The sequence below is a fragment of the Ailuropoda melanoleuca genome, chromosome 1 (genome assembly GCF_002007445.2).
Source record: "Ailuropoda melanoleuca isolate Jingjing chromosome 1, ASM200744v2, whole genome shotgun sequence".
Taxonomy (NCBI): domain Eukaryota; kingdom Metazoa; phylum Chordata; class Mammalia; order Carnivora; family Ursidae; genus Ailuropoda; species Ailuropoda melanoleuca.
The window spans coordinates 121,302,266-121,324,609 of record NC_048218.1 but is presented as its reverse complement, the minus strand read 5'-3'; the positions used below and the strand labels follow the sequence as shown (position 1 = coordinate 121,324,609).

The 22,344-nt window shown below is 35.3% G+C and overlaps 1 protein-coding gene across 8 annotated transcripts in view; it reads left to right on the top strand.

The window, feature by feature from the left end:
• SUGCT (succinyl-CoA:glutarate-CoA transferase) overlaps positions 1-22,344 on the top strand; it is a 706,709-nt gene that overhangs the window by 107,917 nt on the left and 576,448 nt on the right. For all 8 annotated transcript variants that reach the window (XR_004626996.1, XM_034665707.1, XM_034665695.1 and 5 more), the window contains exon 8: positions 8,725-8,868. Coding sequence is in view for 7 of the 8 variants with exons in the window: in XM_034665707.1 (XP_034521598.1) it covers positions 8,725-8,868 (144 nt within the window). In the remaining variant the exon portion in view is untranslated. The remainder of the gene's footprint in view (positions 1-8,724; positions 8,869-22,344) is intronic.

The window sequence follows — 22,344 nt, the reverse complement described above, 5'->3', positions numbered from 1 at the left end:
GAGAAGCAGGGTCCCTGCTGAGCAAGGAGCCAAATGCGGTGCTCTATCCCAGAGCCCTGGGATCCTAACCCGAGCCAAAGGCAGATGCTTAACCGACTGAGCCACCCAGGCACCCCTGGGTGGCACACTGTTAGTTATTGTTACCAAACAATACCAAACAGTACCAAACTATTGTTACTTTTGAATGAAATGTAACTTCTAGAGTGTCCACCAAATACGTGTTCTTTAGCAGGACTTTGAAAAGGCTTTTAAAAAACTTAATTTCTAATTATTTCTATTTTTTCTGTTTTGTTTCATTATCATCGTTATAATGGTGTTTAAAAAAATGAAACAGTTTTATGGACATATAATTCATGTACCATATAATTCACTCATTTAAGGTGTACAATTCAATGGTTTTATATTCACAATGGTTTTCATATTCACCAAATTGGGCAGCCATCACCACAATCAATTTTAAACATCTTCATCTCTCTTAAAATAAAAACAAAACCCAAACCCCCAGACTCATTAACAGCACTTCCTGTTCCACTTCCTCTCAGCCCCTGGCTCTACTTTTCGTCTCTATGGATTTGCCTATTCTGGATATTTCACGAAAGTAGTATCGTATAACGTGTGGCCTTTTGGGACTGGCTTCTGTCACTTAGCATAAAGTCAGCATGTATCAGTACTTTACTTCTTTTTATTGCCTAACATATCCCATGGTATGGCTGTCCCACACTTTATTGGTTAATGGACATTTGCGTTCCTTCCACTCTTTGGCCATGATGAATAATGCTGCTCTGAAAATTTGTAGGTAAGTTTTTTTGTGAGGACTTATGCTTTCATTCTTTTGGGTATATTTCTGGAAGTAGAATTGCTGGGTCGTATGGTAACTTTATGTTTAACTCTTAAAGGAATTGCCAGATTGTTTCCCACAGTGAGCACAGCATTTCCAATCCCACCAGCAGTGTATAAGAATTTTTATTTTTCCACATCCTTGCTAACACTTGCTATTATCTCTCTTTTTCATGACAACTATTCTAGTATGTGTGATGTGGTATCTCCCTGTGGTTTTGATTTGCATTTCTCTGATGACTAATGATCTTGAGCACCTTTTCATGTTCTTATTGGTTATTTATATGTCTTCTTCGGAGAAATGTGTGTGTATACCCTCTGCTCATTTTTAAATTGGGCTGCCTTTTTGTTGTTGGGTTGTAAGCTCATTGTGGTTTTCATTTGCATTTCCCTGATGGCTAATGATGTTGAGTGTCTTTTCATGTGCTTATTGGCTATTTGTATATCTTTTTTTTGAAAGTGTGTCAACACTCTGCTCATTTTAAAATTGGGTTGTCTTTTTATTGTTGGGTTGTAAGCTCATTGTGGTTTTCATTTGCATTTCTCTGATGGCTAGTGATGTTGAGCGTCTTTTCCTGTGCTTAAAGACCATCTGTGTATCTTCTTTGGAGAAATGTCTATTCAGATCCTTTGCCCATTTAAAAAAATATAGGTTGTTTGCCTTCTTATTATTTGAGTTGTAAATTATTGAGTTTCTTTATAAATTCTAGTTATAAGTTCCTTATCGGATATATGACTTGAAAAAACTTTCAAGTTTTCTATTCATTTTCTTGATGGTTTCCTTTGAAACACATATGTTTTTACTTTTAATGATGTTCCATTTATCTGTTTTTTCCTTTTGTTGCTTTTGGTGTCATAACCAAGAGATCATTGCCAAATTTAAGATCATGAGGGTTTTACTTCTATATTTTCTTCTGCTTTATAGTTTCAGCTCTTAGTTTACATCTATGATCCATTTAAAGTTAATTTTTTTTTAATGTGGTGTAAGGAGGAGTTCTAACTTCATTCTTTTAGATCACCATTTTTTGAAAAGACTATTCTTTCCCCATTGAATGATCTTGGTATGCTTGTCAAAAAAGAATTGAAAGTATACCTGAGAATTTTCCATTGTCTCTCTGTCTTATTCTAATACTCTGCTGCCTTATTTACAGTAGCACTGCAGTAAGTTTTGAAATTGGGAAGTCTGAGTCTTCCAACTTTATTCTTTTTCTATATGGTTTTGGCTATGGTCCCTGGTATTTCCATATGAATTTTAGGATGAGATTTTATTTCTACAAAAAAAGGCACCTAGGATTTTGGTAGGTGAAATTGCATTGAATCTGTAGATCAATTTCGGGAGTATTGTCATATTAACAGTATAGTACTCTGATCCATGACAGTGGATGTCTTTCCATTTATTTAGGTCTTCTTTAATTTCTTTCAGCAATGTTTGATAGTTCTCAAAGTGTAAGTTTCTATTTCTTTTGTTAAATTTAGTATTTTATTCCTTTTGGTGATATTGTAAATGGAATTGTTTTCTTAATATCATTTTTTGTTTATTGTTACTGTGTTGGAAATACAGTTGATTTTTATATATTGCCTTGTATCTTGCAAACTTACTGAACTTATTTATTAGTTCTAAAGTTTTTTTAGTGGATTTCTAAGGATTTACTATATGTAAGATTATGTCATCTGCAAATATGATTTTACTTCTTTCTTTCCAGTCTAGATTCCTATTATTTCTTTTTCTCCCCTCACTGCACTGGCTAAAACCTCCAGTACAATGTTGAATTAAAGTGATGAGAGCAGGCATCCTTCTCTTATTCCTGATATTGGGGGAAAGCATTCAACTTTTCACATTTACTTATGATGTGACCTGTTTTTTTTTCACATATGTCCTTCATGAGATTGAAGAAGTTCACTTCTCTTCCTAGTGTGTTGAGTATTTCATCATTAATGGTGTTGAGTTTTATCAAATGTTTTATCTGCATCTGTCGAGGTGATCATTTTGCCTTTGTCCTTTATTTTAATGATTTGGCCTATTGATTGATTTTCAAATGTTAAATCAACCTTGTTCCCGAGAAAATTGATCCCAGTTACTCATGATGTATAATCCTTTTGTATATTGCCAGATTCAATTTGCTAGTATTTTGTTGAGAATTTGTTTGTGTTCACACTCATAAGAGATATTGGCCTGTATAGTTTTATTTTCTGGTGTGGCTTGACCTCATTCTTTGTGTGGCTTGACCTCAGTATATTACTGGCCTCATAGAAGTTGAGAAGTGTTCTTTCCTCTTTCAGTTTTTGGAAGCATTTATGAAGAATTAATGTTAATTCTTCTTGGTAGATGTATGATTTTACTCATATATGGAATTTAAGAAACAAAACAAAGGAGCAAAGGGGAAAAAAAAAGAGAGAGAAGCAAACCAAGAAGTAGACTCTTAACTATAGAGAACAACTGATAGTTACAGGGGATAAGTGGGTGGGGGAATAGGTTAAATAGGTGATGGGGTTTAAGGACTGCACTTCCTATGATGAACACCTGGTGTTGTATGGAAGCATTGACTCACTATATTATAACCTGAAACTAATATTATACTGTATGATAACTAACTGGAATTTAATTAAAAACTTAAAAAAAAATGCTTGGTAGAATTTTCCAGGGCTTTTAAAATTTTGTTGGAAGCTTTTTTGATTCCAAATTCAGTTTCTCTAATTGTCATATATCTATTCTATTCTACTTATTTGTTAGTTAGATTTATTTTTTACTTTTAAAGTTCAGGTACAGGGGTGCATGGGTGCCTCAGTCAGTTAAGCATCTGCCTTCGGCTCAGGTCATGATCTTCAGGTCCTGGGTTCGAGTCCTGCATCAGGCTCCCTGCTCAGTGGGGAGTCTGCTTTTTTCCTCTGCCACTTCTCCCTGCTCATGCTCTCTCTCTCAAATAAATAAATAATCAATCAATCAATCAACCTTAAAAAAGACAAATTTCAGGCACAGATTTGTCACTTTTATTGATCTTTTCAGGGAGCCAACTTTTTTTTTTTGCTGTTGTTGATATTCTCCATTGGACTAGTATTCTCTATTTCATTATTTCCTGCTCTAATCTGTATTACTTCCTTCTTTTTACTTGCTTTGGGTTTAGTTTGCTTTTCTTTTTCCAATGTCTAAAGGGAGAATGCTAAGGTATTGATTTGAAATATTTCTTCTTTTAAAATATAGGTATGTACAGCTCCAAATTGCTCTCAAATACTGTTTTAGCTCCATCTCATAAATTTTGGTATGTTGTACCTTTATTTTCATTTGTCTTTTTTTTTTTTTTTAAAGATTTTATTTATTTATTTGAGACAGAGAGAGTACAAGCAGGGGGAGTGGCAGGCAGAGGGAGAGAGAGAAGCGGGCTCCCTACTGTGCTTCTCAGAGACCCAGAACCCTGGGATCATGACCTGAGCCGAAGGCAGGTCTACTTTTGTCTACTGATGGATACTTATGTTGCTTCCATATCTTGACTATTATGAATAATGCTGCAATAAATATAGGGGTGTATATATCTTTTTGATTTACTGTTTTTGTTTTTTTTAGGTAAATACCCAGTAGTGGAATTATTGGATCATACGATATTTCCATTTTTACTTTTTGGGGGTATCTTTATATTGTTTTCCACAGTATGAAGTGTACCAATTTACATTCCCACCAACAGCACACAAAGGTTCCTTTCTCCCCATGTCTTTGTTTATACTTGTTATTTCTTGTCTTTTTGATTTTAGCCATTCTGACAGGTGTAAGGTGATATCTTATGGTGGTTTTGATTTGTATTTCCCTGATGATTGGTGATGTTGAGCATTTTTTCATGTGTCTGTTGTCCATCTGTATGTTTTCTATGGAAAAGTCTCTATTGAGGTCCTTTGACCATTTTTAATCAGATTATATCTTTTTTTGGTGGTGAGTTGTGTTAATTCTTTCTATATTTTGGATACGAACTCTTCATTGGATATATCATTTGGAAATATCTTCTCCCATTCATTAGGTTGCCTTTTGGTTTTGTTGGTGGTTTCTTTTACTGTGCAAAAGCTTCTTATTTTGTTGTAGTCCCAATAGTTTATTTATGCTTTTGTTTCCCTTGCCTTAGGAGACATATCTAGAAAAATTTTGCTACAGTTGGTGTTAGAGAAATTACTGCCCATGTTTTCCTAGAATTTTTATGGTTTCAGGGCTCACATTTAGGTCTTTAATCTCTTTTGAGTTTATTTTTGTGTATAGTATTAGAAAGTGGTCCAGTTTCATTCTTTTACGTGTAGCTGTTTAGTTTTCCCAGCCCCATTTATTGAAGAGACTGTCTTTTCCCCATTGTATATTCTTGGCTCCTTTGTAATAGATTAATTGATTGTATAAGTGTGGGTTCATTTCTGGGGTCTTTATTCTGTTCTGTTGATTTATGTGTCTGTTTTTGTGCCAGTACCGTGCTGTTTTGATTACTACAGCTTTTTTTGTTTTTTAAGATTTTATTTATTTGAGAGAGAGCGAGAGAGTGAGAGAGAGAGAGCATGAGCAGGGTGAGGAGCAGAGGGAGAAGCAGACTCCCCGCTGAGCAGGGAGCCCAATGTGGGACTCGATCTTGGGGCTCCGGGGTCACTACCTGAGCTGAAGGCAGACAATTAATGACTGAGCCACCCGGTGCCCTGATTATTACAGGTTTGTAATATAACTTGAAATCTAGAATTGTGATACCACCAGCTTTGTTTTTGTTTCTCAAGATTTCCTTGACTATTTGAGGTCTTTTGTGGCTCCATATAAATTTTAGGATTATTTGTCCTATTTTTGTCAAAAAACACCATTGGTATTTTGATAGGGATTGCATTGAATCTGTAGATTGCTTTGGGTAGTATGCACATTTTAACATTATTGATTCATCTAATCCATGAGTATGAAATATCTTTCCATTTGTTTCATCTTCAGTTTCTTTCATCACTGTTTTATAGTTTTCAGAGTCCAGGCCTTTCATTCTTTAAGTTTATTCCTAGGTATTTTATTCTTTTTGGTGCAATTGCAAATAGTTTTGTGTTCTTAATTTCTCTTTCTACTGTTATTGGTCTATAGAATGCTTCTGATTTCTGGGTATTAATTTTGTATCCTGCAACTTTACTGAATTCATTTGTTACTTCTAGTAGTTTTTTGGTGGAGTCTAGGATTTTCTATGTATAGTATCATGTCGTCTGTGAATAGTGACAGTTTAACTTCTTTACCAATATGGATGCCTCTTATTCATCTTGAGGTATTTCCTAATTTCTTATGTGATTTTCTTTGTTACTCATTGGTGTTTTGGGATTATGTTGTTTACTGTCCACATATTTTTGGGTTTCCACAATATGCCTCTGTTAGTGATTGTAGTTTCATTCAGTTGTTACCTGAGAACATATTTTGTATGAACTCACTACTTTTAAATAAATTTATTTTATTTTGTCTTAGGGACTATGATATTTTCTGTCCTAGAGAATGTTCCATGTGCACCTGAGAAGAATGTGCATTTTGTTGTTGGATGAAGTGTTTTCTGTTTTCTAGATATTAGATATACTTGGTTTATGGTGTTCAAATCTTTCTTTTTTGATTTTCTATCTAATTATTCTATTCACTATTAATATTTGAGTATGAAACCTCCTTCTATTATGCCCGAAGTGTCTGTTTCTCCTTTCAAATCAGTCACTTTTTGCTTTTTGTTTTTTGGCAGCTCTGTTGTTGGGTGCATATATGCTGATAGTTGTTGTATCTTCCTAGTGCAATGACCCCATTTTCTCTTTTTATTTTCTCTAGTGACATTTTTTTTTGTTTTGTTTTAAGATTTATTTTGTCTGATATTAATAGAGCCACTCCAGCCTTCTTATGGCTGTTGTTTGCATGATATATTTTTTTCCCATGCTTTCATTTTTTCAGCCTATTTGTATCTTTGAATCTAAAGTGTGTTAGTAAGCCTGTTTTAGTTGGCATTTCACTAAAATTATTTGGCACAAATTGTCACTTTTAACAGTGATAATGTCTCTAATATATTGATGAGTTAACATTTATTTAATGCTTATACATCTCATACTGTTATTCTGGGTAATGTAATGATGTTTTTGGAATATTAATCAGGAATAATCTCCCCTTTTCAGGAAGTTTACATATAAGATAATGGATTTATTTTCTATTTTATTCCTATTGATCTGAGAAGTAGAGCAGATAAAATATAAGTTTATTAATTTTATAGTGTAGAAATGTGTCGATAAACTTAAATTTGAACTTGTCTCTCATTTTTAACACTATAATCTTAAATCCCAATGACAAATTTAATTTTAAATTTACTGATTCAAGCCACTATAAGTTTTTCCAATCATAATAGGTAGAAAACAGCCAGAAGTTTCCAATTTTCATTCTATATCTTCCTTGAAATTGTGTTGAAAAGCAGAGAAAAAGTTTAGTCATTATATATTCGCATTTACTTGGTTTTAACATAATTTAGCACTCTCATAAGATAATTGACATAGTCCATGTATGGATTGCAGGAAAGGAAAAACTAGCTTCTGAAAATGATTAAATAGCAGCTGGAATTATGAATAAGGAAGTGGTTGAATGACTGTATCAACCAGATGAAATGTAGGCTTTTTTAGGTATTCCGTGTGATGAAAGGGTTAACAATTCAAGGTAGTGCAAAATAGAAACTCTGTAATATAACAATGACTGATAATAATGTTAATGATAGCATTAGCTAATTTTTATAGGATACTTATTGTTTGTCAGGCACTGTTCTAATATCTTTATATATAGGTCAAGGATTGGATTGTCAAATCAGACTGACATAAATTGAAGATGTTAATCAGTATTGAGCTTTACTTGTAATTTTAAGGATTCAAGGAACCAAAAGGCACGGGAAAAGCAGACAGACATCCTGGACATTGAGAGAGGCCCCCAGATTTTTTCTTCCCACAATAAACAAAACTCTCAATCCCAGAGCAGTAGATATGATCTCTAATGAAGTACATGTATTACCTCATACAACAGGGAACATTATAGGCTGTGAAACATTCCATTTTATACTCTAATAATTGCATAGGTGATGTCCGATTCCTTATAAGCCTATAGATTCTAGGTTGTTTTCCACAGTAATTCTAAAACAAGGATATTCTGCTAAAAGTCTTCTATGGTAAGTACTCTTCTTCTTCTTCTTCTTCTTCTTTTTTTTTTTTTTTAAAGCAAATACCATTAGTATATTTGTCAGTAATTAGCGTGCTTCTAAGGAGAATAGACCAGGTCTTCTGCCTTCTTTTTTCCTGGGAGAGCCTCCTACCCAACAAGAAAAAAAAAAAACTCTCTTTCATTTCAAGTAGATTGACTCATTTAAATTCAAATTCAATTATTTATTTTTTTAGGATAAACAAGGTAAAATATATTAAGAAGGAACTTCAGACATTTTTTTTTTTTTAAAGATTTTTAATGATTTATTTGACAGAGAGAGATAGCGAGTGAGCGAGCGAGAGCACAACCAGGAGGAGCAGCAGAGGAAGAGGGAGAAGCAGGCTCCCTGCTGAGCAGGGGGTCCGATGCGGAACTTGATCCCAGGACCCTGGGATCGTGACCCAAGTTGAAGCAGACGCTTAACTGACTGAGCCACCCAGGTGCCCCTAGACATGTTTAAAAATATTTGATTTGATTTGATTTGATTTTGTTTGGTTGGTAGGAGATGGAGTGAGAAATACAATAAATATAAATATATTCTTCCCAGCAGCAGATACACGCTGTGGCAGCTTGTTGTATTCCTTCTGTGTGTTTGCAAGCACATGTCAAATACAATTCTTTCTTCTGTTTGATCTTACAATATTTGAGAAATCATATGATGGTTTCAATTTTCAATTATCTCTGTTTTTCTCACCCCAACCCAGGATGGAGATCCGGTTCGTCCAGGAGTGGCCATGACTGATCTCGCTACTGGCCTCTATGCCTATGGAGCCATTATGGCTGGATTGATACGAAGATATAAAACGGGAAAAGGACTGTTCATTGACTGTAACCTACTGTCATCTCAGGTACCAATCCAAAGAACATTTGAGGTTGTGGTGTAAAGACATATATCTGGGTTATACTCGTTCATATCAAATCCTATGGTCACATGTACAAAAACAAAAAAAGAACAAAACAGAAAAAACCCACTAACAACAGCAGCAAAGCTGTTCTGTTTTGGTATACTTAATTATTGTTAGATTAAAATAAATAGACCATGAAGATTTTGTTGTATGTAGACATTGCTGTTTGAATTAGAATTTTAATCTATTTATACTAAAATGAGTATATTACTGCTTGTGAGACAGGAGTACATTTGGTTTTATTTTATTGTCATATGAGTTCTTTTGACCAGAGTTTCTTGACCTTTTTTGTACTGTGGACCCTTTGAGTAGTCCGGTGAAGTCTATGGACCTTTCTCAGAATTATGTTTTTAGATGCGTAAAATGATATCCTTGGATGGCAAGGGAAGCCAGTTATATTAAAATGCAGTTATTTCAACGTAAAAACCAATTTTGTATTGTAATAACATATATGATTTTTTACTAACACATTAAACCATAAGATCTATTATTGGGCTTAGTAACTATTGCAATTTTGAGGTAATGTTGAGCATAAATGATGTTTTACGATATCTGTAGTAACTATAATATGATATGAAAATAAGTGTAATATTTACTGGTGATCAAACCACAGGTACTACTAATACTCCTGTGGTTTGTTGCCGACATTCATAACTGAAGAAAATGCTAAATTTTAGTCAGAAGTTGGATGGAAATAAAGATACAGTTTTTTTCCGTTCAAGTTAATTAGTTCCCAGAATTCTTTCCACAGACTCCAGGTTAAGAACCCCTGGTTTAGATGGTTATCAGTTATGTTATGCTAAATACTAAACTGGTGGAATAAAAGGGTAAACTAACTCTCAAATTGACATTTTGCCTCCTTTTTATTGGAGCAGACCCAGATGCTGATTCAGAATAGATAATTTTTCAGGCATAGAAAAAAAGAAAATACCGAATTTGTGTAAGGAGATATTTTACCAAGGGAAAAATTACTTTATAGATGGAGACCTCAGTTAGGAATTTCAGATTTAAATGGCATACATGGGAGACTACTAACTTGGAAAACTGCTTTAGAGATTTGTTCTCGTAGACAAAATTAAGGAGTTGTCTAGAGGTAAGAAAAACATCAAAATGGTTGAAAGTAAAATACTATGTATGGGGTTTCAACATTAGCTTTGAGTCACAGTGAGCATTTTAATGGTTATATAAAAGGGTAAAATAATTCTCTCCAAATGAATGAACTGTCTTCTAAATAGAGAAACACAGATGTTAGTTATGGGAAGAAGCTGAAAGCCTTCCCTCCTCTAATTTTATAGCTGTAAGGAATGTGAGGTAGGGTAAGTGACTGGCTACAAGTTACACATTCAATAAGGATGGAAGCCAGGAAGGTTTCATGGGTGTTTGACCTATGCAATCACAGAAGGTCCTAGGCTTTGTTTAAATTCTCTGTTATCACTGCCTTGAGGTTCTTACTTATTTTTGAATGAGAGGCCCTACATTTTTTTTCACTTTGCACTATTACTTGCTAATTATGTGGCTGGTCCTGGATTTGGGACTCTATTTAAGTCTCCTGATCTTTACCTAGACTGCTTTACTTATATGTCAATGATTAATTAGCTTTGGAAGAAATTCTCTTGTAGCGTGTGGTAGAGTTTCATTCTCCTCCAACACCTAACACAATGATTCACGATGTGGAGGTGTGTGGTTTCCTGGGGATGGGAGTGGAGGGGGGTGGTGTCACTGGTAGGGCTGTTTCAAAGTGAGGGTACAGTAAGTACAAACTCATGCATGCATACACACATACATGCATTCCAGTCCTTTTGGGTATGTGTCCGTGTTTGTTGTTCATGTTGTCCCCTGAACCTGTAAGTTCTGTGAATGCAGGAATAATGTTTGTTCCTGCATACAGTGGTATCCTCAAGGCCCAGCCCAGTACTTGTCAAATAGCGGGCTCTCCCAGTCTTTTGAGACCAATAGGAGATCCACTGTTAGCAATGAGTATGTCTCATGGCCCTTAGGTTTGCTAGGAAAGCTTAGGAAAAAGTAGAAAACCATGGAGTTAGGATAAGTACTTGATAAACAGCTAATGATGAGATGATTTGCTTTTAGCAAACCTGGTAGCAGTGATTTAGCCTATTTGCTGTAGCTAATTTAGTCAAAGGTTGCTGAAGTTATTAGTGTGTTTAAGACTCATTAACTACCTTTTTTTAAATTGAGGTAAAACTGACATATAATATTATATTAATTTCAGATGTACAACATAATAATATGATATTTCTATATATTGCAAAGGGATCACCACAATAAATTTGGTTAATATTCATCATGATGCGTAGTTGCGATCTTTTTGTCCCATGATGAGAACTTTTATGATCTACTCTTAGCAACTTTCAAATATGCGGTACAATATTTTTAGCTATAGTCACCATGCTGTACATTACGTCCCTGTGACTTATTTATTTTATAACTGGGAATTTGTACTATTTGACCCCCTTCACCTATTTTACCACAGGATTTCCTTCTTTTTTTTTTATGGCTGAGTAACATTCCATTGTGTGTGTATATATGCACAACATTTTTTATCCATTCATCCATTGATGAACACTTAGATTGTTTCCATATCTTGGCTATTGTCATTACCTTTCAACAATAAAAATCGATTAAGTCTTATTTTAGAGCTCTGGATTTTCAGATCTACTATTTTATATGATCTTCATATTAATCACTTGAAGTTAGGTAGGGTAGGAATTTTTTTAAAGATTTTATTAATTTATTTATTTGAACAAGAACACGAGAGCGAGAGCAGGGTGAAGGGCAGAGGGAGAGGGAGAGGGAAAGAATACCAAGCAGACTCCACACTGAGTGTGAGTTTGGGCTCCATCTCCTGACCCTAAGATCATGACCTAAGCTGAAATCAAGAGTTCGAGGCTCAACTGCCACCCAGGCGGATAAGGCAGGAATTTTTATTCCTATTTTACTTACAAAGAAGCTGAAGCTGGGAGGGGTTGATCTGCTTGAACTGCAGAGTTATAGCAAGAATTCTGGTTTCTGATATTCTGACTGGTTTTCTTTTCCCTACGTCATAAAGACAAAAGCTTTGGCACCAGGGACAGGCAAGATCCAGCTTTCCTATTGTGATGCTCCAGGGGAGAAGGCAAATTTAGTAAGAGGCAGAGGAAGCAAAGGATCACTCAGTAACAAGGGCATACATAACAAGACTGGCCCCCCTGCCCCCACCCTGCATGCCAAGAGTCAGAATAAGACAGTGTGACAAAGTGGACCCTTCTGGAGCATTATTTAATCATGTTTAGATCCAGTTAGTGAAAACTATCATGGATTTTAACCTGATGGACGGGTGTTTCTGTTGAAATATGAGAATTTTGAGAAAGGGAACATTTGGAGTGGGTTTTTTATGAGCTATCATCAACTGAGGACTCACTGTGTCCCAGGCGCTGTGGTAGCTCGGTTGGAGTGGGAGGTGACACATCTGTTCAAGGCTTAGTAGTAGAGGCGGCTGTGTCATACAGGAGAGCTGGAGGTGATGCATAGTTCTCTGTAGGATAGGGTTTCAGGATATAGTTGGGCCAAGAGTATTAAGGGCCTTATATGTCATGCTTAGGAATCTGGATTGTAACCTTTCAAGGCCTCTGTTTTTTTATCTAGCAATTCCATTGGTGGTGGTCTTTTCAACCAAAGACATTGTCTCCTTGGATACATGCTATTGTTGTCATAAGCAGAATAGCGTCTGAGCTGTGAACAGTGCTAAGTTTCTAAGGGCAGTGGTACAGATAATGGTTTATGTTGAAGCCAGTCGGGAGTGCAAGACAGTGGGTGATAAGACCATTTTCATTCTCTTTACCCACTGCTGCCCAAGCTCTGTTCATCTCTTTTTGCCTCTACCCTATTTCTTGACTCTGTGTTACTTCTTTTCTGCTCATCTCATGTGTGCTTCTCGAGCCTTGGACATCTCTTTTTCTCTGTTTGTCTTTTTCCCACCTGTCTTTCTTTACTTCCCTGTTTTCACTCCTACCCCGCGCTGTCTGCCTTTTCCAAGTCCCCTCTTCTCCATCTTTCGTTATGTGGAGCTATTGTTGAAGCAGCTCTGGTTCCAGATCTTAGATCTTTATACTGTACCTTGAAGGAAACTTATAGAATCTTTTAGCAGTTTCCATGGAAGAAAAAGGAAGACCTTTTTTGTAGAAGCCCCAGAAAACAAGACCATATATTTCACTGGGTTAAGTGACCATTCCTGAACCAATTAATGAGGACTAAAAATTATGCTATTTAGCTTAAACTGTTCTAGGTACTAGGGATGGGGTTAACTCTACCCAAACAATATGACTGTAACTGGGGAGATATGATTCCCCAAAGAATGGTGTGGTTATTTTTTGGCCAGAGGCAGGGGAAATATTTGGGGGGCCAATCAACATTATACTAACAGTACTGGGTTGTTTTGAGAATCTAGTGCACAAAAGGTTGTGAAAAAAATCTTTGTAAATTAGAAAGCATTCTGATGACTAGCATTAATTTTATTAGGTTATTGAAAAAATATTTTGTAATGTTAGAAATGTGCTGAGATTAAAAAGGTGGTTATTGACATAATTATTTTATCATAATTATTATAACTTTTCATAATAGAGAAATCTTAACTAACTTTACTTAGTCTTTCAATTTAAGATAATATTATAGATTCTAGATCCAAATACCAAAGCACAGAATGATTAAACTCTGCTTTATGTAAATGCAAAGTGCTATTTCTAGATACTTTTCAAAGTAACATAATAGGAAACTTCACCTTTTAAAAAATGTGTTCATTTTCTTTTTTTATATAAATGTTCACCTGCATTAAACAGATAACATTTGAACTTAATTTCAGCTGCTTGGAAAATGACGGCAATTTCATGCAGTGGGCAAAAAACATACTTTTCTACTCATTTTGATTGCATTACATAGGATGACAAATGAATGATTATAACATTCAGTATCAGTTGCTAAAAATGAAATTTTGTACTCCTTCTCTTAAAAGTGATCTAGTGTACAATTACACAAATTGCACTTGATTTGAATAGTAGCTAATTATTAACTCGGAGTTGATTGCCTCAACCACAACAAAACCATTTCATTGTAGAGACACGACAGTTGCCAGGATGTGGTTTACAAGCGGGCACCAAATTTTTCGTAGTTTCAAGGCTATGAACTTTTAACCCTTGTCATAAAATTCTTTGATTTTTTTTTTTTTAGTCTTAATATGATTTAAAGTTGTCAACTGAAGATTGTCTAACGTCAGCATCTAAACAGTATTCTTTAGATGATATTGGTAAATAACAAGGAAGTGGGTTTGGATGTGGTTCCAATTATTCTCTTGCTCTTATTCTTCTGTTGTGGCTTACAGAAATATCTTTTGGAAGTTTTAATATCCTTCCTGTACTTAATTGCAACCAGGCTCCCCTAATTACTACTACAATAAGTTTTTTTAGCACCAAACTTCCATAATTATTTTCACATATAGATTGTTTTGGCATTTTTGATGTCATTATTCTTTCTCCATGTTCATATTTAGGGTAGATAAAATTTCAGCTGTCATTATCATAGCATACTTCTATGGATAAGTTTCTGAATTTCAAACAAGGTAGTAATCTGAAATTCATCTTTTTGTGTCTTTAGATACCTGTGTTTCTACTTTTTTTTTCTATATCTTTTTTAAAAACAGCTTTAATGTGGTATATTTTTTAAAAAATATTTTTATTTATTTATTTGAGAGAGTGATAGAGCACTAGTGGGATGAGAGGCTGAGGGAGAGGGAGAAGCAGACTCCCCACTGAGCAGGGAGCCTGACATGGGACTTGATCCCAGGACCCTGAGATCGTGACCTGAGCCGAAGGCAGGCGCTTAATCGACTGAGTCACCCAAGCCCCCTAGTGAGGTATGTTTTGAACATCATAACATTCACCCTGTTTAATAATTTTTAGTACAGTTAATGAGTTATACAACCATTACCATAAATCAGGTTTTGAAATAAATACTCATACAGTCACTTTTGGTCTGGGTTGTACCCATGAGGCTAGAAAGGAGCAATTTTAAGTGGGGAAGGATGTAGGGCTGGGTTGACTCAGAATTCAGGTCCCATTATGATTCTGTGGGCCTTAGACGATTTTGCCTTTGTGGGTCCTTTCCTCCATAAAAATACTAAGAATTATAGCTGCATTGGTATAAAGATGAATATAATCCATTATTATGTATTATTATTGTGTTAATTTTTTTCTCATTCTGAAATTAAAATTAAAACATTTTGTGTACCTCTGAAGTATGGTGAGCACTATGCCTAATTGATAAGTCAGCTCTGGGAGAAATCCCTTAAGAACAGTCTGTAAATGTGCCAGATTTGTGAGGAAAGAAATTACACATCCAGGAAGGAAGTGGAGGTTGAAAATTAAGATCGTGCTGAAGGGTGAACAGAGGGTGGGAAGGGAGAGAAGCAGTAGCCTATGACCAAGGAAGTTGACAGCATGGAGCAGGGAGAGGAAGAAAGAGGAGCTAATGTCAGAAAGCGTGAGAAATCAGAGAACTGTGAGTTTGCATTTGAACCTCCCTCTTCCGACAAGCCTGATGCATTCCTGCCCTGAGCGCCTGTGTCAGCCTGATCGTCCTTCGTTACTTGAGGCCAATTTTTAATCCTCGCGCAGTTTCCATTCTTTAACCTGCATTCTCCCTAAGGCATTCCACTGCTTTATTAAAGTGCAGGGGATACAAATAGACACTAACATTTATGATATCAAGATGACTAATTAGGAGGGTAAAGACACACCCAAAAGTGAAAAATCAGATGACTTCCAAAGAAAATTAGAATTTTTGATAAACTATTATTTTATGTTATTATTTTATACTATTGGTTGGATTGAATATAAGTTGCCTGCAACAGAAAACATGGTTTGCTGTTTTTTTTTTTTTTTTTAAAGAAAATTCAGTGAAATGTAAGTGTGTTGGGAGGATACTCTGGTTTTGTAGAACTGAAATCCTTCGTTATAGTCATTGGCATTGCATATTTTTATATGACATGAACCGCAGTGAAGGAAACTAGAGCTTTTAATTTGTAATAATTGGTAATTACTAGTGGGAGAATATCTCAAAGGAGAAAAGAATAAAACAGGACAAATTTCATCGTGATCTAATTTAATTCTCTTATTAGATACTTTAAAATAATTTGGTGCTTTCAAAATGTTCTGAAAAGTAGAAGCATAATTAAGATCAAGATATAAAAGTGTTGAGGAGAAAGATCCATTGGTATTGACAAATATTCACCAAATTTAGATTTTCTCTTCACAGAATCTTGTAGAATAATGAGTTTAATGGACTGTTCCTAAAGATGGGTTTAACAGTATAAGAATCACCTATATTCTCTATTACTAGAGTTAGAACAATTTGTTTTTGTTGCTGAGTTAATTGATCTACCTTCATCCTTGTACTTTCTGGGGTTGGAAAATTTTATGTGGAATAAAATGTTGTAATCATATCCTTCTGTGTTGGCTGATTAATAGTGGCTCTATGCCTGCCATAAGTTATGGACCAACCAATTCCTAGTGGAACATGTCTATTTGGCCCCAACTATTATGCCATCATTGTAGCTAAAAGATAAGTAAACCACTAACATTAAGCATAGTGGCTGAGATTTAATTTCCGGGAAAATCACATTAGTTCTTTACAGAATGTATATGAAGTATAATGGTAAATATTTTTTTTTAGGCTTAGAGTCAGTACATGCCAGCAATATATAATAGGGTCTTGATTAGCTCAAGCACTTGGCAATTTGGATATTGGTTGATTTCATTTTCTAGATGACTGAAGGCTAAAAGGAAACTATTTTGGTTTCAACTATTTTCTTTCTTTCTTTCTTTCTTTCTTTCTTTTTTTTTTTTTTAAAGATTTTATTTATTTGACAGAGACAGAGACAGCCAGCGAGAGAGGGAACACAATCAGGGGGAGTGGGAGAGGAAGAAGTAGGCTCCCAGCAGAGGACCCTGATACGGGGCTCGATCCCAGAATGCAGGGATCATGCCCTGAGCCAAAGGCAGACGCTTAACGACTGAGCCACCCAGGTGGTCCAGTTTCAACTATTTTCATAGAAAATCTTCTAAAATGCTTTAATTTACCTTTCTGTTGTGGTAAATGCCATATACTAAATATATTCTCACCTTTAAAGTTATTATTCACATCTCTTTTTTAACCTATTGATACTCCCTTTAGGCAGTAAGAAGTGAAGTTGAATCTGCACTAACAGAATCTATTTGTCATCCGTCCATCCATCCATCCATCCATCTGTCCATCCCTGTTTCTCATCTGCTATATGCCAGAGCATACAATAAATGATAAGTAAACCAGCAAGCTCCCTGCCGTATTGAATTTACATCATCACTGAAGATGTAGATAAAAAACAAGTAATAAGTAATATATCTGCAGACGGAAATAAACAGTGTAATAAAGATAACAGGGGCATTTCTGTTAGGTAGGGCAAAATTATTCCAGAGAGAGTGGACAATAACTGCAAAGACCTGTTGCAGGACATGACTTGGCATGCTGTAGGAACGGACAGAAGCTTGATGTAACTGACTGAGAGACATCCCTTGAAGTTGACACCGGCACTAAATCTGGCCATTTTTTAAATAATCATCTGAAGAATAAACATGGGTTGTGCCATTTAAATAATAACCCAATAATCTGTAGTTAGGAGGCCCATTAGAAGTTAGGAGTCAGTAACAGAATCTTTTTTTAGTGGGGAAGGAATTTATCGGCAGGGCACTAGGTCAAGCCCATAGGGTAAGAGTTGAGTTCTGGTGCTGTTTTAATGGGATGATAGTAGAAACAACACAGTACTGCAAACAGCTTTAATCTTTTCTGCCACTTGGGCTGATTGGAGACCAGTACTGAGAAGATTGAGACAGGACTGTTGTGGTTATTAACAACAGTGTCTGCCAAGGTGCAACACTGGGAAAATGCTATCAACTTGCTGACCTTGGTGTGGACACTGCATTATGTGGGCTGTTGGTTTTCTCCAAAGTTGAATTATTGAGAATGTCTTCAATAACATAGTAAAACTTGTATAATGTCTACTTTACACTAGACGCTGTTCTAGGCACATTGCATATATGAACTAATTTATTTCCTCAATGGCTCTATTGTTCCCATTTTACTGAGGAGGAAACAGAGGCACAGAATAATACTGTAACTTGACAATGTCACAGCCATTCACTAAGTGGTAGAGCTAGAATCTGAACTCGGTCTGGATCCAGACACTGCTACACTTTTACTCTCAAGTGTATAAGGCCCTCCCGGTATTCATTAATTTATTTATGGACTTAAATATTTAAATGTCCAATGCTAGGAATACAATGTTATGGTGAATAGGGATGTTTGGGAATATGTTTTAGCTATTCCAAAGGGTATACAAAGATAATAAATCTTGACTTGTCTTTTGGGAGAATTATTTTAATAAGTACAGTGATCAGCACTGAGAAATAGAACTTAACATGATTGTGTATTGATCTCATATCTTGCAACCTTGCTGGGCTCATTTTTCTAGTTCTAAGTGTATTTTAGTGGATACTGTGGGATTTTCCATATACATGACTACACATCTGTGAATAGAGATAGTTTTACTTTTTCCTTCTCAAAATGGATGCCTCATATTTCATTTTCTTGCCTAATTTCCCTGGGTAGAAAGAACTCCAGTACAGTGTTGAATAGAAGTGGCAAGAGCAGGCAACCTTTTCTTTTTCTTTATTTCAGGGCAAAGCATTACCAGTATATATGAGGTGAGGTGTGGTGTTTTCATTGATGCTCTTTAACAGGTTGAGGAATTTCCCTTTATTTTTGGCTTGCTGAATGTTTCTTTCTTTCTTTTTTTTTTTAAATCAGGAAAGGTGTTAGATTTTGGCAAATGCTATTTCTGCAACTATTAAGATCATGATTTGGCTTGCATCACTCATCCTGTTAATATGTTATTTGATATTGATTGGTTAACATTGATTTTTGTTAATGAACCAATTTTGCCATCCTGGGAAAAATCTCACTTGGTCATGTTGTCTAATCTTGTATATATGTTGCTGTATTCAGTTTGCTAGTATATTGCTAAGGGTTTTGGGGTCTATTCAAAAGAAGAATTGGTCTGTAATTTTATTCTTCTTGATTTTTTTTTCCTGTTTTTGATATCAGGTATATCTCAAGAATGAGTTGTTCCCTTCTCTCTTAGTTTTTGGAAGAGTTTGTGAAGAATTGGAATTAATTTTTCTTTACTTGTTTGGTAGAATGATCAGAAAAGTGAAAAAAGCCCTGATTTTTAATTTTTTTGGGTAAGTTTTATGAGTACTAATTCAATCTATTTGTTATATATTTATTTAGTTTTTCTGTCATTTAATTAGTTTCAGTAATTTGTGTCTTTGTAGGAGCTTTGCATTTTATTTAGGTTACTTAATTTACTGGCATATGATTGTTCATAGTATTTTCATATAAACCTTTTTATTTCTGTTAGGTGAGTAGAGATGCTCACTCTTTTATTCCTGATTTTAGTAACTTGAGTCTTCTCTCTTTTTTCCCCGCAGTCTCCCTTAAGATTTGTTAATTTTGGTGATCTTTCCAAAAAACTAACTTTAGATTTCATTGGTTTTCTCTATTGGTGTTGTCCATTCTATTTCATTTATTTCTGCTCTTTATTATTTCCTTCTTTTTGCTAATTTTGGGTTTAGTTTGCCCTTCTTTTTTTGGTGTCTTGTGGTGGTATGTTAAGTTATTGATTTGAGGTTTTTTATTTTTAAATATTGGCGGTGTCAACTGTAAATTTCCCTCTAAGAACCGTTTCACCTTCATCTCATAAGTTCTGGTATGTTGTGTTTTCCTTTTTCCATTATCTCAAATTACTTTCTAATTTCCTTTTGTGATTTCTTCTTTGATCCATTGGTTTTTAGGAATTTGTTGTTTAATTTCCACTCATTTGTGAATTTCCCAAATACCCTTCTGTTATTAATTTCTAACTTCATTCCATTGTAGTTGGAGAACAGTCTTTTTTTTTTTTTAAAGATTTTATTGATTTATTTGAGAGAGAGAGAACATGAGCAGTGGGAGGGGCACAGGGAGAAGGACAAGCAGACTCCCTCCTGAGTGTGGAGCCAACTTGGGGCTCCATACCAGGGCCCCAAGATCGTGACCTGAGCCAAAGTCAGATGTGTAACAAACTGAGCCACCCAGGCATCCCTGGAGAACATTCTTTGTGTGAATTTCAGTCTTTGAAAATGTACCAAGGCTTGTTTTTGGCCTAATGAATGGTCTGTCTCAGAGGATGTTCTGGGTGTGCCTGAAAAGAATGTGTGTTCTACTGCTGTTATGGGGTGTTACATAGATGTCTGTTAGGTCTGGTTGGTTTATATGGTAATGTTATGTTTAATATTTTGAGGGCCTGTCATGTTTTCCCCTAAAAAAGCAACATGATTTTAGAGTCTCACCAGCAATTTATGAAATATCTAATTTTTCCGGGTTCTTGCTACCGCTCGCTATTCTTTGTAAGTTTTACTTCAGCTACCGTAAAGTGGTTTTGATTTGCATTTAAACCCTTCCGTTTCTCTGTTGATTTTCCACCTAGTCATTCTATCCATTATTGAAAGTGAGATATTTAAGCCTCCATCTTTTACTGTTGGGTTGTCTCTTTCTTCCTTCAGTTCTCTCAGTTTTTGCTTCAGGTCTTTAGTGCTCTGTTGTTAGGTTCATGTATGTTTATAGTTGTTATGTCTTCCTGATAAATTGACCATTTTATTGTTATAAGATGAATTAATTTGCTTCTAGTAACAAGTTTTTGATCTTAAAGTCTATTTTGTCTGTTTTTTTGCTACCATTTTCATGATGTATTACTCCCCGGGGCTATTATAATAAAGTACCATAGACTGGGTGGCTCCAACATTAGAGATTTATTTTCTCATAATTCTGGAGGGTTGAACTCTGGGGTGAAGGTGTTGTCAGGGTTGATTTCTTCTGAGGGCCATGAGGGAAGGATCTGTTTCAGGCCTTTCTTCTTGGCTTGTGGATGGTCATGTTTACCTGTGTTTTCACATCATCTTTTTTGCACATCTGTGTCTGAATTTTCTCTTTATTTTTGTTTAAGACTTTATTTATTTGAGAGAGAGAGAGAGAGCAAGACAGCACATGAACAGGGGGAGAGGCAGATGGAGAGGGAGAGGCAGACTTCCTCGCTGAGCAGGGAGCCCGATGCGGGACTTGGTCCCAGGATCCTGTGATCGTAATCTGAGCCAAAGGCAGACACTTAACCAACTGAGCCACCCAGGTGCCCCCGAATTTTCTCTTTTATAATAAGACATCAGTCATATTGGATTAGGACACATCCTAATGACCTCATTTTAACATAACTGCCTCTTAGAAGACCCTGTCCAAATATTGTCATATTCTTATTTATTTTTTTAAGATTTTATTTATTTATTTATTTGAGAGAGAGAGAGAGTGCAGGAGACTGCAAGTGGGGGGAGGGACAGGGGAGAGAGGGGGCAGAGAATCTCAGGCAGATTCTGTGATTGAGCCACCCAGGGACCCCTCCAAATATGGTCACATTCTGAGGCACTAGGTTAGGATTTCAATGCATGAATTTTTGAGGAGACACAATTTATCCCATGACACATGGTATATCTTCTTTCATCTTTTTAGTTTGACCTCTTTGTGGTTTTGAATCTAAAGTGTGTCTCTTATAGACAGAATATAATTGGATCCATTTTTGTATGCATTCTTCTAATCTCTGCTTTTTTAATTTGCCATTTGCTATTGACTTTATATATCTTATGTCTTTTTTGTTTCTTTGTTCCTTCATTAGTACTTTTTTTTTTGGTTAAATAGATATATTTTCTAGTATACTATTGTAATTCCCTTAATATATGAAATATATATATATATATTTTTTTTTTCTTTGTTTTTAGTGCTGCTCTAGGAATTACAATTAACATCTGAATCTAAAACAATCTATTTTGGATTAGTATCAACTTAATTTGAATATTATATAAAATCTTTGCTCTAATATAGCTTTCTTTCCTTCCCTCTTCCTTGCTTTTATTGCCATACATATTACATCTTTATACATTGTATGCTCATCAACACAGATTTACCACCATAGGCTCTATTCAGTTTTCTTTTAAATCAGGTAAGAGAAGAAAGATTTATAGACAAAATATATTTGTACTGTCTTTTATGTTTACTTATTTTAGCTAGCTCTACTGGTGCTCTTTATTTCTTTGTGTGGATTTTTGTTACTGTCTAGTGTGTAGGTTTTTTTTTTTTTCTTTTCATTTCTGCTTGTAGGACCCCCTTTGGTATTTCTTGTGGGGCAGGTTTGCTAGCAACAAATTCTTTACTTTTTTTGTTTATCTAGGAATGTCCTAATTACTCCTTTATTTTTGA